The 16,974-nt window shown below is 40.6% G+C and overlaps 1 protein-coding gene across 5 annotated transcripts in view; it reads right to left on the minus strand.

The window, feature by feature from the left end:
- Positions 1 to 7,048: 7,048 nt before the first annotated feature.
- Positions 7,049 to 16,974, minus strand: part of TOX (thymocyte selection associated high mobility group box) — a 334,182-nt gene continuing 324,256 nt past the window's right edge. For all 5 annotated transcript variants that reach the window (XM_002710517.5, XM_017341319.3, XM_070075064.1 and 2 more), the window contains 2 exons: positions 9,791 to 9,942; positions 7,049 to 9,438 (listed from right to left, as the gene is read on the minus strand). In XM_002710517.5, the coding sequence (XP_002710563.1) occupies positions 9,402 to 9,438; positions 9,791 to 9,942 (189 nt within the window). In that variant the 3' untranslated portion in view covers positions 7,049 to 9,401. The remainder of the gene's footprint in view (positions 9,439 to 9,790; positions 9,943 to 16,974) is intronic.

The raw sequence follows: 16,974 nt of genomic DNA on the forward strand, positions 1-16,974 counted from the left end.
AACATCTTCCAACCACTCATTCATTCCCCAAACGACTACAACAGCTAGGTCTGGGTCATGCCAAAGGCAGGAGTGAGGAACTGTGTCATAGTTTCTCCCATGGGTGTCAGGGGCCCAAATACTTGGGCCACTTTGCACTGCTGTCTCAGACATATTAGCAGGAAATTGGATCAGAAGAGGAGCAACTGGGACTTGAACCTGAACTCTGAGAGGGAACTCTGCTGTGGCAAGTGTTGGCTTAATCCACTGCACCACAGCAGCGGCTCCTATAGTGGAATATTATACGTATATTTTCACCTGTCATTTTCATCTTAAAGTAGCTTAGTAGATTTTTTTCTTGTTCTAACACAGGAAGTAAATGTAAGGTAACATGGTACAAGCATTTACACTGACTCTGCACAACAACTGAAAGTGAGTAAAGTTTTGACTTGTTTATTTACATTTTCTTCCTTTGAACATGTATTCTCTGAAGAGCTATTTTTTGCAGCATGGCATGTTGTCCAAATGGAAACATTCTCTAAGTAATGACATGAAGATAAAGAGCTGGCATCATTATGTTTGACAGAGCATACATAGTGCTTATGCTGAAATTGAAATGATCAAAACTAACCTCATGGAGAAATGCAAACACTCAAAGGTTGCATGAAAATATACATAAATCACATTTGTAAAGCAATTCGAATGCTGTTTTTTTTTTTTTTAAAGTATATTCCCTCTTGGAAGACTCATCAGCTCCACTGTAGTCCAAAAGCTTGTTGGGTGGCAGGAATGATGATGATTAAAGTCTGAGACATCAGCAAACTCCTTTACATTCACAGAAATGTGAAAACAACCCCTTAGGCAAAGTACTAAAAATAGGCTCATTTTGGTGAAATGGAGCTGTTTGAATAAATGAAACTAATAGTTTTCATCTAAACCATCTGTGATGTGAAATAGGAAATCATATAGAAAAGTCCTTAGCGACTTTTGATGGCTGTATATTAGAAAGGGGAAGAGAAGGACAGAAAATGGACTTTCTCTCCATTTACTTGGGAATTAACAAAGTGAGCAGCAAGGGAAGATGGAGGTCAACTTGCACTGGCTACAGGCAATGCGGATCCTCCAGCAGTGAACACGGGGAGTGTGGCCTTTCTATGAATGAAGACCAGAAAGATGCACATTCTTTGCCCTGGAAGGAGAGAGGAGGACCAACCCTCTGGGACTTAGTGCCACAAAGGACTGTTACTTCTGTCATCTTGGTCTGATGAAAGCAGGTGTTAATAACCAGGTGTTGACCCAATTCAACAGCTAGATTGGCTTTGTAGATACGTGTGTTTTGTAACATTACCCAGAAATTGCAGTTTCTTTTAGATATACTGTTCTGTTCTTCCTGCATGAACCTCTTGCCAAGAACAGATTTAGGTTTCTGTGGATCTACGTTGATTTAAAAGCAAAAAAATCAAAATACAAAGTTTTCTACAGAATTGGCTACAGTCTATGGAGAGATGAATTATGCAGATTGGCCTCAGGCTGGAGACACGGGAAGGTCTTCCCAAGATAAACTTGGCAGGAGGAAAGCTCAGGAAAGCTCAGGCTACTTCTCTACAGGACAGTTTTTGTATGTTGCATACTATACCAACAATGTTGGGTTTCTGGAGGGACTATCTATGTTTCACAAGCAATAGGGGGTAGCTTCTGCAGTGTTTGTGCACACATAGTGGGGTGCCTGACCCATTGTTGTGATCTCATCACTTACTTCATTTACTTGTATCCACTCAGTCTTGGAATTAGTATATGTTTTTACTTCCCTCTCTCAGCTAACGCATCCAAATAATCAAAAACTGCGGGCTAAAAGGAGGCATCCGGACTTACGAAGGCACTCAGAAGAAACACTGTACCAGATATTATCCTGTAGAGCTTGATGAAAGTACAAGGATGCTTCAACCAATTCATGGAAAATGGAATTAGAAGGCAAGCTGGTTTTGGTGCAAAACAAATTGAAATCATGCATATAAATCATGAATTGACTTTAGAAAGCTCATGGGAAACACACATTATGTTATAACTATGCATAGATTTCCAAAAAGCTTTTGCACCAAAATCAACCTGTTTTTATTTCATTTTGCATTAAGCTTTTGAAGTATCTTTGGATATACAAATGATTTCCACTATTCCTACTGAGGATTTTTTTGTTTCTTAAAGATTTGTTTTATTTATTTGAAAGGCAGAGTTACAGAGAGAAAGAGAGAGACAGGGAGAGAGAGGAAAATCTTCCATATGCCAGTTCAGTCCCGAAGTGCCCATAATGGCCAAGTTGCAGCCAGGAACATGGAAATCCATCCAGATTTTCCACATAGGTTGCAAGGACTGCCTTCTCAGGTGTATTAGCAGAGAGCTGGATTGGAAGTACAGCAACCAGGACTCCAATGGTACTCCTGTGGGATCCTCCAATTGCAGGCAGTGGCTTAATCGGCTGTGTCCCAATGCTGGCCCACTCTGGTCTTTCTCGGTTTCTATTAGAAGTACTATGAATTTTTTTGAACGAAAGGTTAATGCTGTATTCTCTTAACCTAATTTGATTGGCAATCCTGTGCCTTGAATCCAGCAGTCAAACTGTTGCGTTGGTATAGGTTCTAGTACTCTTTGACCAAGTAAGAGGGTAAATTTCTTCAAATAAGAGTGTACAAGTTCAATACTTGACCTAAATTCGCAGAGCTGGCAGGTCTCTGCAGACGTAGCTCTTGCCATAGAAACTGGCCACAGTGCTCCTAAATCCAGAGCTGATTTAGAGTTTAGAACACTATGTGGCTTTTACAATCATAGATTAAAGGGTTAAGTGGATTCTGTGCTCTACATTTTCTTTTGTCCATAGCCTTGGCTTTAGTAGAGCAAGGCTCAGGCAAACACACATCTTATCTTCTGTTCTCAATGTACAGTCTCTTCAATTCTCTGACAGTAAGTGCTGAGTTAGCATAATTTCTCAGCCAACCACCCCCACTCCCATCAGTTTATGTGGAGAGAACTAGGGACATACAGCTGTCTGGTGTCCTTGGCAGAAAGACATGCCTTCGCTGGTGGGTTTACCTGGCTATACCTTGAAATCTGGCTGAATTTGAGCTCAATTCAAATGTCAAGCATCAGATTGCATCAACAGTTATTTGCATATTATATTTTGTCAAATATCAGTTTGCAATGTCCTTCTAGAAAGATCAGCTCCTAGGTGAGCTCCCTTCCCCACACACCCAGAGGGTAATGGAAAGTGCCCGCAGAGGAAGGGCTAAGAGATGACAGTGTCCTTTTGCACTTGTTCTGATGTTTTGAGGTTGAGATTGAGCCCCCCAAAAGCACTCAGACTGGAAAGGCTACAGTGACTTTCACCACACACTGGGCCCTTTGTAGTCTGACGTTTTACCACATTGGAATGTTGTTCTTTCCATTGCTTTTATGACTGGACTTGGATTTGAAACTACTGGGTCTTATTCCAGCACAAAACTCAATCCACCCTTTCTTTTACGACATCAAAACATCCATACCTGTTTTATTCTACCAGTTTCCACTGAATCACAAAGTGGGGTATTTCTTTTACCAAGTGGCTCGTCCTTCCTCCAAGTTCTTAGGAGAAGCCCCTGGTTCCTGGGCTCAAGGTCAATGGCCACTCCTGAACATCTCACCCTTTCACTGTGGGGTCTTTGTCCAGTGCCATGATGGGTAAGACATGTGCCGTGTCAGAAGACACAAAACCTTTTGGAATTCTGTTGGCTATAAACCTTTGATCACCACTTTCTAACAGTCTTTAAAACCATTGGCCTCAACAGTTGCAAGCTGTGGTTTTTGTCGGTGCGAGGTGACTAACAGCACTACCGCTATGTGGAGAATGTGTTCACCCAGCACCCAAAACCACTTGCTGACTTCCGGTGCCTCTTATCAGCTAAGCCATCAGCCACGAGCTGACATTTCAGCACTTAGAAACTCCCCACTCCTACCCCCACTCCCTCCCAAAAAAAGTGACAAGAGGAGAAAAAAAAAAAGCGCATTTGGCAATAGTTTGCTCTTGCTGTTTGGCCTGGAGAAAGATATTCAAAGTGGTAGAAGATTGTTCAGTAACAGCTGGCGAGCACCAGGGTGTGGGGCTGATTTTCAGATATGACAGCCACTTACAGGAATGCTGCCAGATACAGCTGTTTAAAAGCCTTAATAAACAGCAAGTCAATACTAATCTTTGCCAAATTAATCTTTTCCCTGACAGCCCATCAGAGCAATTATGTCTGGGCTCATTGTAAACACACAATTGTCGAACAGGGACAATCCAGATTTTAAAATCCTGTACGTAGTTGGTTGGTTCGTCATCTTTCTCTACAATGGTATTTTAGTTGTCTCTGTAGAATTGTAAGTCTTTGCATTTGATTTCCTGGTTGCTTGCTTTTTTTCTCCTTTTCTTTTTCTTTATTTCTTCTTCTTTTCCTGGCCTCACGTTGGTGTGAATGAAATTTTACTTTCCAATGTCTTTGCTAGCAAGCTGTTAATACAATCTGAAATGATTCATGCTGGTAGGCTTCTTTAATTAGGTGCAACTCTGTGCTGAAAATATAACACAGCCTTGTTCTCGGTTGTCTCCCACCCAGTAGCAAGAACTTCATCTTCACTCCTTCTCCTCGTCTACAGTGCGATCTGGTGCTGGAAACGAATGATGAGATGTTTGTGTAAGCCTGAAGTCGGAGACATTCCATCCTCTTTCTCCAGGCAATAGGCTGGGTAAGGATTTGGAAGCTTTTTTATTAAGAAATGTTCTTCCACACTGGGAAATAGTTCCAAACAAGTAGGGAGGTCTACTCTGAGAGTTAAAAAAAAATTCCATAGAATCATTTCTTATTTTGGGGTAATTCAGGTTCAGCCTAGGAAATGCAGTATTTTCCTAGCTTTACTGAGTCATACCAACACTTGATAATTAGGAAAAAAATCAGTATCCTGTTAATTAGTGTTCCATAAAACTTGTTTCACAAAAAATTATCTTGCATTGAACACTCCTGCTTATCTGGCACATTTTTTTCCCTCTCTTGCTTCTTATTTTCTTGATGTGCATATCATTTACTTTTGTCACAACCAGAAAAGTTCTTGTTCAGTTATGTAGGCCAAAAAAATATGGTCCAACTCATTTTGAAATTCTTGCAATCGTTCTGTGATCTTAAGTTTCTTAATGAAACATTTCCATCCTCTTCATGTCCTGATGCTTGCTTGCAATATTTAATTCTCTTGTAGGAGTCAAGGAGTCAAGAGCTTTTAAATCATCAAGAAAACGTCACCCAATTCCTGTGGAGAAGATCCTATGGTGTTTCATTGATCTTCTTGCATTTATTTTGCACCAACTATGTGCTGTGACATTCCAAGTTGTTTTGGAGATAAGGGAATTTATTCAATTTCAGGCAGGGAAACAAACAAAAATTTGCACCGTGGGGTGACTCACATAAATTCACACATCAAGAGTGACCCAGTATAACAGATATTTAGGGTTTAAACTCGGGATATGAATTTCATACTTGCCTTGCCACTATTTCAATGCTCAATCATCAGTAAAAGAGATGCTGTGTCTCTGTGTTTCTGTTCTTACTCTAAAATGAGTGTTATGAGTAGGATAAAAAAGTGTGGGTCAAATCTCTACTAAACAAATACGCATCATGACAATGTCTGTGTAACAAATATGTTCTTTTCCCAACAACCTATTTATCACAAATCTCCACAGAGAATTTTTACTATAACAAAATTAAGAGTGGTAACTGACATTTACTGGAATTTGATAATTTAAAGTGCTGCTACTAGAATGTAACTATCTCAGATCGACTTTTAGTGGGGGTACTGTGTAAATGAACATAGCATTATTTCTTTAAGTATTTTCCCTTCGGACTTTGTAAAGTACTTCTGATTCCACTGGAAATAATATTTGGAGTTGTAAACCAAATCCCATTGTCTATAGGTTGCAAAGCTTCTGGTAGAGTCACCTGAAAAAACCATTTTTGAAGGTGAGTCAAATATTGGTAATTTAATATGGTTCAATCCAACTGCCTCCCCAATAAGTCGGTCCACTCTTTTGCAAAAGGAATTTCATAGGAAAAGGAGATTGGCTGTTGCTATGCTGATTTAAAATTCTGCATTCATAAGTTACAAAAATTTCTTAATAACGACCTTGAACAATGACCCTGTTTTGGGTAGTCATGACTCTCTGTGGAACACTCATGTTCAGTGTAGGAGGGGGCTCTTTGTCTTTAAGGCAACAGAAAAAAATCATCACAGAGATCAACTTCATCCTTAGTTGACCACTAACAATCAATGGTGGAGACACAAATCAAGCCATTCCTACCCACTGTCAGGCTTGTTACTTCTTCTAGTTAGCTATAATTTTAAAACCAGTAGAGGCAGAGTGACAGGCGGAGAGGAGAGGGAGAGAGAGCTTCCATCTACTGATTTAGCCCCTAAACAGCTGCCATGCTACGGCTGGGCCAGGGCCGAAGTTGGGAGACAGAATTCAGTTCAGCTCTCCCAAGAGGGTGGCAGGAACCCAATTATGTGAGTCATTACTGTGCCTCCTGGGATCCGCATTAGAAGGATGCTGGCATCAGGAGCCAGAGCTGGGAATGCAACCTGATATGTGGAGTGTGTGTATCTTTACTGTTAGGCCAAATACTTACTCCTAAGCAGCTATGATTCGTATTTGAGTGTGTTGATGAGGGTATTTGATTGCCAAAACTCTCAGGGTGACTTTGCTAGAGGTCCAGGAATCCTTTGGAGTACTCTAGCTTAAACCTTGGTGCTGCCACTGTTCTTTGCGTGCCAGGCTGTAAGCTATGTAACCCATCTGGATTCTGGCTTCCTTTAAGATGATTAGTTTCTTAGGTAACAGCTCACCATCCTAGAGCCTCAGGTTGGTGAGAGGCATCCTCAGAGTTTCAGGAATGAACTCTGGCCACAGCAGCCACTTATCACAACTGCACCCAATCATTTCTGCCACATCTTGTATTTCAGATTTCTCATCTGACAGGACTGGTTTTCAGAGAGCACCAAATAGAATACGGTCACGCATGGTAAGAGTTTTTTTTATTGACGATGCATTTTCTTTTATTTACATTTGTTTCTACTGTATTTGGTATTGAATTTCAACACTCTTTCTACCCTGGTTGCACACCTGCTCTGGAAAAGCTGTAAACAACATAGTACTTTGCTGTACAAACTGTCTGTCAAGGTCAAAGCTGTTTGTTCTCATCCTGGTAATTGCCTTCTCAGTTTCGACTTACTGCAAGCAAAAATTTTACTTGATCATAATATAATAAATAAAAGACATTAGTGAATTAGTAGTGCTGGTATATTTCTAAAATACTAAATAGACAAACAATAAACTGTGAACTTAATCACATGAGTTCTTATACAGTTTCAAGACAGGAAAATTAGCGCTCTCAGCTACAGTCATTTTAATAATCACATTGGATCTGCATTATTTATTAGTTATTACATGCTCAAGTGATTCAAGGTTGTACAATGCCTAAAATCATTCCAAAGCAAGCATACCTTTTGTCTTGTTAATTCTGAAGGGATTACACAATGCATTTATTTGTATTTAGTTAAATTGCTAAATTTATGTCGTACATTCCATGAAAGAGACGTCAGCCATTCTTGATTCCCAATCAGATTGGTTTACTCATTACAATCTCCGGGAAGGGATAAACTCCTAGCTCTTTTTTCGATGTAAAAACTTTGCAACTCTCAGCTAGAGTCTTTATGCTTTTGGGTCCCAGCAAATCTCTCGGGCCCTCAGAATTCTCTCGGAAAACCCAGGAATTCTGGAAAGAGAAGTGATTTGTAGAGGCACAAAAGACAGCAACAATCTAAAATGCTATCAGCTGTGGAAGGCTTTCCCGTTGGTTCTCTCGGGCTGTCTGGTTACTCACCTTTCAGTGTAGATGTTTTCTTGACATACTGCTTCCCTTTCGTGTCCTCCCACCCCTGGCTCAGTGCTTAAATATTTTCTGGATTTTGTGAAAAAGCATGCAGCTTGAGGAATTTTCTTTGATTCGACATTAATTCTGGGGCATGGGGACTGATTTTCAGAATTGACTAAAACCAGCTGAGATCTAAAAAGCAACCCTTTTCAGTTGGAGGACCTGTCTGTTTAGTCTTGGAGCTTGTGTGACCTTGGGGACAATGATCTGCTATAGCGTAAGAACAGTTTTAGAATGTAATAGTTTTTCATTTGTATCAACCAAGGAAATGCAGAAATAAGGACTGGGTACTTTAATTTGCTGCTAAATGAAAAGCAGGCTTGGCTTTATTCATGTCACTGTTAAAAACTAAATAATAAAGTATTCACACCAAGCGTGAATTTTTTTTTTTGCCAGCAAAAGTTAAAACATCAAAGAAACCTCTTTCAAATACTAACAAATTTACTTACAAACACCTATATTTATTATTTCATAAATAGGCGCAACAGATTCCATAAAAAAAGATTAAATACAGACACAGTATGAAGAAACCATAACACAGAGCCACATGTAAAGGTTATAATTTAGCTGTTTCCAATCTGTTTCTGCATCTAATAAAATATCAGGTAAGCATTTGGCAGTTTTATACATAAAAGGACTTAAATGACATTTACTAACCATTACACAAAAAGTGATACAAAAAAGCATTTTTTTTCTGCAGTACAAAATAAATGTGTTTGCGCTTCCCTTAACACTAACTTCTTTTTGTCTGATCAATGAGACAATGCCAATTTGCTTTTAAATTAAAATCATTTGGGAATACCTTTTTTTCAAATATTTTGAAAATATAGAACTATTAGTTGTTTTTAAAAATGAAGTAAAAATATGAATGTTTGCCAATTTAACCCCTATTGTGAAACCAATAAACTGGAATGAGCCAGTTTCAAATTACAATTTAGCTACAAAAACATTCACATTTTATACTCTAGGAGAGTGTAACATAGATGCTATTTACAAACTTGCTATGACTGCTACATCAAGCCATTTAAAAAGTCTTTAGTAGTTTCATATAAACACCCATTATGAAAACCAATGGAAAATCCAGGACTTTTATCCGAGACATCTACAGTTGCTAAGGCAGTTACTAGAGCGTAGCACTTCACAGCAAAAAAAAAAAAAAGAAAAAAAAAAAAGAAAAAAACAAAAAAACCCATAAAATCTGAATGGTCCAAATTTTCTTCAGGGAAGAAGAAAAACAATGTCCATCAAAGATTAAAAAAATAATAAAGAAGCATGACTATTTCTTCCAGAGTGGGTGACCCACAAGCTCAAATGGTCCTAAGTGCTTAGCAACTTGCATTTTCTAACAAAATGGAGAACGGCCTTGATTGCACAAAGCAATCCACGGGTGGAGCCACTTCCCTGAATTCTCAGCGGAAAGGAGAGGTGTCCAGATTTTCAGGTAAGGTACAGTGCTTTGTCCCTCTGCATGCCCCTGGATGGAGAGAAAGCAGACAGCGGTTACCAGACAACCGGTGCCGTGGGTGACAATGGCGGGTGGGTGACTTGCAAGGATTTGTTGTAGCCTGAGGGATGGTGGATGTGTTGTGGCTCGAGAAGGGGCCACAAGTTAACCTGCAAGTACTGCAGATTATCATCTGCTGTTCGCGTTCTAGGAAGGGCAGAAGGATGGCCTCAACGTTCTGAGGTGTCTTGCCCTTCCAAGGGCTTGGAACTATCCCGGATCACGTTTTCCAAAGCCGGAAGGAGAGAGATCTAGGGAGCCGAGGAGGACAAGCATGCTATGTGTGAGGAGCACCACCAGGTGGCGATGGCCGGCCGCTTACCCACTACTGCAGTAGTCGCTATTCCAGTCCACCGGCTGCGGCGCAGGGTTTCTGCACCCCGAACGCACGTATTCCATTGCTTGGGTGACAACTTGTGCGGCGGTGGAGGTGGGATTGATAATCGTCTGATAGTCAGGCTGAAGAGTAAATCCCTGAAAGGAAACACGAGTCCACACATCAGAATCGCAGTGCCCTTCGAAGAACTCCACCACCTAAATGTTTACCCACTCCGTCTCTGCCAATACACGGGGCCTTGTTGGCTTGTCTCTGCGAGGACAAGTCTACACCAAGGGCCAAGAAAGCGTCAGGGTAGCCAAGGATCGCCTTCCACCCGACTCCTCTTACCTTTCCTCCGTTTCACCGTGTGTCCGAAAACCTTTCATTATACTCTTGAGCATTTAAAGTGAATTGAGAAACAGTGTCGAAGATAGAGAAGCCAACTCAATCAGAACAAAGAGACAAGAGGGCCCCACGAGCTCCAAGTGTATGTTTTCGCTGAAGTCTAGGTAAGTATTAATGGTTAAGCTGCAGAATATGCAACAGAATCTATTTTTGAAGGATCCAGGCAGCAGGTGGCTGAGTGTTTTATTAGACTACACCTATTCACATATTGTTCTCAAAACCCTCTTTCTTCATTCAGTCACAAAGAGGCCATCTGCTTCTTCTTTTATTTGTATTTCTCTCCCAGCTAAAAAATTTCAACCAAAGCTTTGTAACAGTTGTTGGACTACTATCAGGGAAGAGCCGCAAAAGAGCTCACCCTTAGAAGGCACCGGTGAAGGGAGGGGAGTGTAAGAGCAAATATTTTTTAATTGAAAAGTCTATTAACTGACAAACAAGAATCAGACTCCAGGAAGATTCTTTTAACTCACTAGTCTGATGAAGTGTTGACTTTTACTCCTAGCAAAGTGATTAAAAATTCAAGGACAAAAATCTCAGAAGTACATAGCTGTATCTGCTAAACAAAAAGCATTCTATGTTAAGATTTATTTTTAGCTTATTTGGTGAATTTAAGAGCAGCATAAGCAGGCTTTGCCGGAAATGACCTAAAAGGCAACTTAAATAGTCTCATGGCTGACTGCCGCAGAGCCTATCCATGGGTGTGAACCACTGAGAAATCGAGATTTCAAAATGGACCCTTCTCTCTTGACCTAGCTTTTGAAGGCATGATAGTGCTGAGTTTGACTTTTTGAAAACTAGGCTGCCTGATCAGAGAGTTGACTTTTGTAACTGAAGAGATTTCCTCAAACTCTGATGCCTGTTTTGGGGTCCCCTTGTAAAGACTCAAAGATATCAACTGTCCAATGTCCTCAGGTCTCAATGTTGGCTTTAAGATACTAATTCCTTTTCCATTCAGTGATAAGGGCTCCAAGACAATGTCACACACACTGCCACCCAAGCTGTGAGGAAAGCAAAAACTCTGTTTGGAAGCAAATCATTGAAAAGGAGAGCTCTGAGCCTGATTGGTTATTTGACCTCGCACAGATGAACAGGAATAGAACATTTCCTAAATGAAGAGCTAGCTTGTGAGGATTGGGTGTATCTGTGCAGACACCACGTGCCGCTCAAGCCCTAAATGTCTTCTTTTTTTTTTTTCTTTGACAGGCAGAGTGGACAGTGAGAGAGAGAGACAGAAAGAAAGGTCTTCCTTTTCCATTGGTTCACCCCTCAATGGCCGCTGTGGCTGGTGCACTGCGCCGATTGGAAGCCAGGAGCCAGGAGCTTCTCCTGGTCTCCCATGCGGGTGCAGGGCCCAAGGACCTGGGCCATCCTCCACTGCACTCCAGGGCCACAGCAGAGAGCTGGACTGGAAGAGGGGCAACCAGGACAGAATCTGGAGCCCTGACTAGGACTAGAACCTGGTGTGCCGGCACCACAGGCAGAGCATTAGCCTATTGAGCCGCGGCACCGGCCCCTAAATGTCTTCTTCCAAGTGGGAAGGTGAAAGTTGGAGGTGGAACTGCAGTGTGGGTGTTCACCAGGAGTCCCACCAGCTTCAGGGACATGTCTTCATTTCACTGTGTCCTCTGAAGAGGCTGGCTCCCTCCACTTTTCTCCCAGTGTCTAGAGTGAGGCTGGGAGAGGGAACAGAAAACTCCTGGAGGCAGGAGCCTCGTGTTGACTGTCTTAGCTCAGAGCCTGTCCCTTGTTAGGGCTGAGGTCCCAGCGTTTGAAGTGCATAATGGACATTCTCAGGGCTTCGTCTGCAGTAGTAGCTCAATAAATCATGTTTTTCAATAAATAAAGCTTAAAACAGTGTAGTCGATGCTACTGGTGGAAAGACACAGGGTGCAGAAATGTGTAAATGCCAGGGGTTGTTTCTATGCTGTTATTGTAAAGTTCTCCATATTGAATTTTTGCACAATCAACAAAGTGTAACCTGAAAGTAAGCCAGTCTCAAGAAAAAGAGTAGTCAAAATATCTGGACTTAACTGAAGGCATGGAAACACATGAAGACACAAAAACAAATAAGTGAAATAGAACCTCTACCAGTAAAAAAAGAATTCACACCCCCAACACAAATAAGCAGAAACCATCATTGTCTTTTTCCATTCAATAAAGCTAGTTTCTTGGGTTGGGTAGGAGAATATCAGTTTAAGATAAAACGAGTGACTTCAGTTTATAAAATCAAAATTACTGTGCTATCTGCAAAGGGCAAAGTTCAAAAATGCAGCAAAATTTCTGAGGATCACCAATATTAAACAACCAAAGTCCAAGACCAAAAAATATACAAGCAAAGCAAGCAGAGCCTGAAGGAGCATTATTTCACATTATCCCACTTGCTTTCAATTTAGAAAATGAGACATTCCTCTAACACTACATAAAGAGATGCTGAGGTCAGACGTGGGGCTAAGTACATTTTTATTATTGATGTAAACATGGAACAACAATGATGATATACTCTATTTTTTTTTTTTGAAAAATGTTTGCTTAGCAGTCTAATTAAACAAGACTGAATATTTAGCATTTTAATGCTCAGGAGAAAAATCACCAACTGTTTTGTAGCATGCCTGGAATTTTAAATTTCATTTTCTGGTGCCAGATTGAAATAAAAATAGGAAACATGATAAAGATTAATTTGATGTCAGAAGGGACATTTGCTCTTTAATTAGATTTCTGTAGCCCTAGCAGTTTTGTTTTGCCACCATAGCAAGTCCGAAAAAGCCTGCAGCACAGCCAACCAGTGATCTTCATATCCACACTTTACTGGGAACTAATTTCATTTCCTGCCTGTCTGGAGAGGTGTTTTCAACAGGCATCAATGTTTTTGTCTTCACGACTGATTTATTCATCAATCTCAATGTGATTTTTTTAAACCCTTAAATTACACCCAAATCCTAAAGCAGCTGTTTATTACACACGGAAATTGAAAATCTGTCTGTGTGATATCATACAAAGATTTTTTTCCTTAAGGTTATAAAGGAAGTTGACAGATATTAATGATTTTTTTTCTCTTGACCTCATTCGACAATATAGTGAGCAGGAAAAAGAAAGAAAACTGGATTAAAAAATGCAGGTCCATGGGTTCAGTGTATAAAATATTCTAGAAAAAAATGAAACTATTATTCCTGGTGAATTATCCAATCATTTTTGTAAGATACATTCATTTTTCCAAAAGCCAATAAAATTGCTAAATAATACTGAAATATGAGACATTCTTTTAAAAATATGGTAACCATTAACTTTCTTCTCTCTCTCTCTCTTTTTTTTTTTCTTTTCTGGTGTTGGAGGATGTGAGCATGGCCCCCACACAAGGAAGCAAACATCTGTGGGAAAAAGTGGTTTGGATGATGAATCAGATCAAATTTTACTCACCACTTGAGCCTACATCTACAGGCTAAAAATTCACTAATGACTTGAATGTTGGCCCCCATGGACTGTTGTGATTGCAGTAAATTAAGTGACATCCTGGGGTGATGGACTCCTTGGTCCTGATTTTAGGATCATCCACTTACTGGGGCTGCCATTCCCTTTAGCCTACAAGTCTGTCCTTTAATTACCTGCCCAAGTCTGTCCTTGTTGCCCACCACTGCCCCTTCGTTCACCTGTTCCCCTCCTGCCCATCTCCTGAGCAAGCCACACTCTTCCCTTTGGTTTTCCCAGCCCAGAGCCTCTGTCCCCTCTCTCCTCCCTGCTTTCCATCCTTCCTGGCTTTGTGCCAGCTCTTCAGAGGAGCCTCCTTGTCTATTCCAGCTCAAGACTCTGCACTTCATCCATGCCCCTTACCGTCTGTCTCCCTGTTCATTTTTTTTTCACAACATCTTCACTTGTTTATCCTCTTGTCACCCCACTCCTCAATGACAAAAGCGTAGGAAGCTCATTACCTGTTTTCATTTGTCACTTAATTTCCAGAGCCTGGAGAGTGGCTGCCTGGCACACAGAAGGGACTCAATGTTTTTTGAATCAATCACTTTTTAAAAACTTTCAAGGAATTGGGGTTCTACAATTTAATCTGTGATTCCTTCTAACAGTTTAATACTTACACTGCTTATTTGTTTTTAATTGGTTCATTACTCAGCAATTTTTTATTGACTACCTGACATCATCAAGGCATTGTTCCAGGTGATTTTAGTCAATGTCATCTTTATAGTTATTTTCCTTCTATTTCAGGTTTACACTACTTGTCTTCCTCAAGGGTACCTTTTAACAAGTACATGGGAAATAGAATTAAAACATAAGTTCAGTGCAAGAAAATGTTCCTGAAAATGTGTATCTTTTTTTTTTTTTTTGGGACAGGCAGAGTGGACAGTGAGAGAGAGAGACAGAGAGAAAGGTCTTCCTTTTGCTGTTGGTTCACCCTCCAATGGCCGCCATGGCTGGTGCGCTGTGGCCAGTGCACCGCGTTGATCCGAAGCCAGGAGCCAGGTGCTTCTCCTGGTCTCCCATGCAGGTGCAGGGCCCAAGGACTTGGGCCATCCTCCACTGCACTCCCGGGCCACAGCAGAGAGCTGGCCTGGAAGAGGAGCAACCAGGACAGAATCCGGCGCCCCGACCGGGACTAGAACCTGGTGTGCCGGCGCCACAAGGCTGAGGAAATGTGTATCATTAAAACAACTTATGCATGGGTTTTCAATTTTTGTTTGTGCCAAAATAAGCTTATATTTTTCCATAAACTTTTTGAAGAAGTTACACTCATATTATTAATGTAAATTGAAATCAGTCCTACCAGCTCAGTAAAATGAATTTCTGAGATACATGAAAAGACCTGACTTAATGACTGATAAATAACTTGCCCAGTGGAATCTTTTTTTTTTTTTTTTTTTTTTTTTTTTGCTGCTTGGTTAAGACTCTGTATGAAAAGACACATCTCTTGAATTTGTACCTGTGATTTTATGTAATTCGGAACTATCTGAAAGCCCTTCAGGAACCAGCCACTTCACCCAAGGTGTGGTAGCACAAGTAGACAATGGAACTCTGCCTGAAGGAGGAATCAGGACAGAGCTCCAGCCCCAGCTCACTGAGTGGACTGCACCTTGTGCTGCACTGTGGGTGACACAAGCGTCCTCAGCAACCCACCCAACTGAAAGTGCTGTCCCCTCAATTGCTCATTCTTCATGCAAACACTATTGGTTTGTTAAAATGTTAGGACGCCCATGAGCGTCTTCCTCCTTGTGAGCTGTGTCTAATAAGAAGAGTGGACGTTTGACCCTGAGAATGACTCAGTCACACCATGAACAAGGCCGGATGATGGAAGTTGGCTTCACCTGTAGTCTCCTTTCCTAGCGAGTCAACAAGCCGGTAAGGAACTCCCCATTACTTTATCAATGTCCTTGGTTTGAGCCATGATAGACTCCAGGAAGGAACTGCGCTCCTTTGCTATCTATAAAAACTTTGGTTTTAGAACTAACTGGAGTTTAAAGAAGCTCCCCGTTCTGAGGGGAAACAGCTTTTCTAACATGGAACAACTAATAAGTTACAATATGACTGGCAGCAAGAGGCAGCCAGCCTAATCTTGAAGACTCTGGGCTCTGGTTTCTAAACAGATCTGAGTTTGAATTCCAGCTCCAATCTTTGGGGTGTGATGCTTAACTCTGTTAAGCATTAGTTTCCTCATCTGTAAAATGAGGACATTGCTAATGCCTGCATCCTTAAGTTTTTAGAAAATTAAAGATGTGAGAGTGGATTAGGGCATTGGGTTTGCTATTGTCTGCTCTAGAAAGTCTTTCTATAATAATATTCATGATGAATTTGGGATGTTACATATTTGATTCTTCTTTCTGCTTCCCTTCCCATTATCTTTGCCCAGTTTACCTATAGCCTCAAATTCTACTGAGGACTATACATAAAATAAGAAGGCTGTATTTCCATACTTCCATAGAGCTCTGAGAACAGCAGAATAATTGGATTACATTGATAGTATAATAGTATTGAAAAGACTTAACAGACTGACCTTGATATAATTTGTAGTTTTAACTCTCATTTATAGAAATTTTTCTTTCTTTATTTATTTTCATTTTACTTGAAAGGCAGAGAGAGAGCTCTTCCACCTGTTGCTTCACTTCTCAAATGCCTGAAACCCAGTCAGGGCTGGGGTGGGCTGAAGCCAACAGCATGGAACTCCATTTGTGTCTTCCACATGGGTGGCAGGGGCCCAAGTACTTGAGCCATCACGAGCTGTCTGCCAGAGTGCATATTAGCAGGAAGCTGGATCACAAGAGGAGTAGTCGGGACTCAGAATAGGCATGCTGTATGGGAAGCAGGCATCCCAAGCAGCAACTTAAGCTGTTGTGCCAAGTGCCCACTCCTACCTTCACTTATTTTTTAAACAAGATTTTAGAATTTTAGAGAACTCTATGTTCAATTTAGCTTATGTGAAAATTCTTCAAAAAGTTCATGAAAAATGCATATTATGAAAAATATGCATGGATTTAAAATTTATTTCCACCAAAATAAACTTGTCTTCTAATTCCATTTTCTAAGAATCTTTATCATTTGCTCCCAGTTTTCAAATTTTAACATTATTCCAAAGTCCAAAAGGAAAAATCTAATTTGAAAGAAAAGTTAAGCTAAGATTGACCACAAATGGTTTTAATAATCGGGGAGTGAGTAGGGAGGCTTCCAAACCTCCTGTGTTTTCCAATTTATGCAGTAGCCAGATAGCCATTTTTAAATAAACCTCTGGTTTAAAGGTTCACTTCTTTGGTCTTTCAGGGTTCCACCACATTTGGTATGAAATCTGATGC

Source organism: Oryctolagus cuniculus, chromosome 6 (genome assembly GCF_964237555.1).
Source record: "Oryctolagus cuniculus chromosome 6, mOryCun1.1, whole genome shotgun sequence".
NCBI classification, from domain to species: Eukaryota; Metazoa; Chordata; class Mammalia; order Lagomorpha; family Leporidae; genus Oryctolagus; species Oryctolagus cuniculus.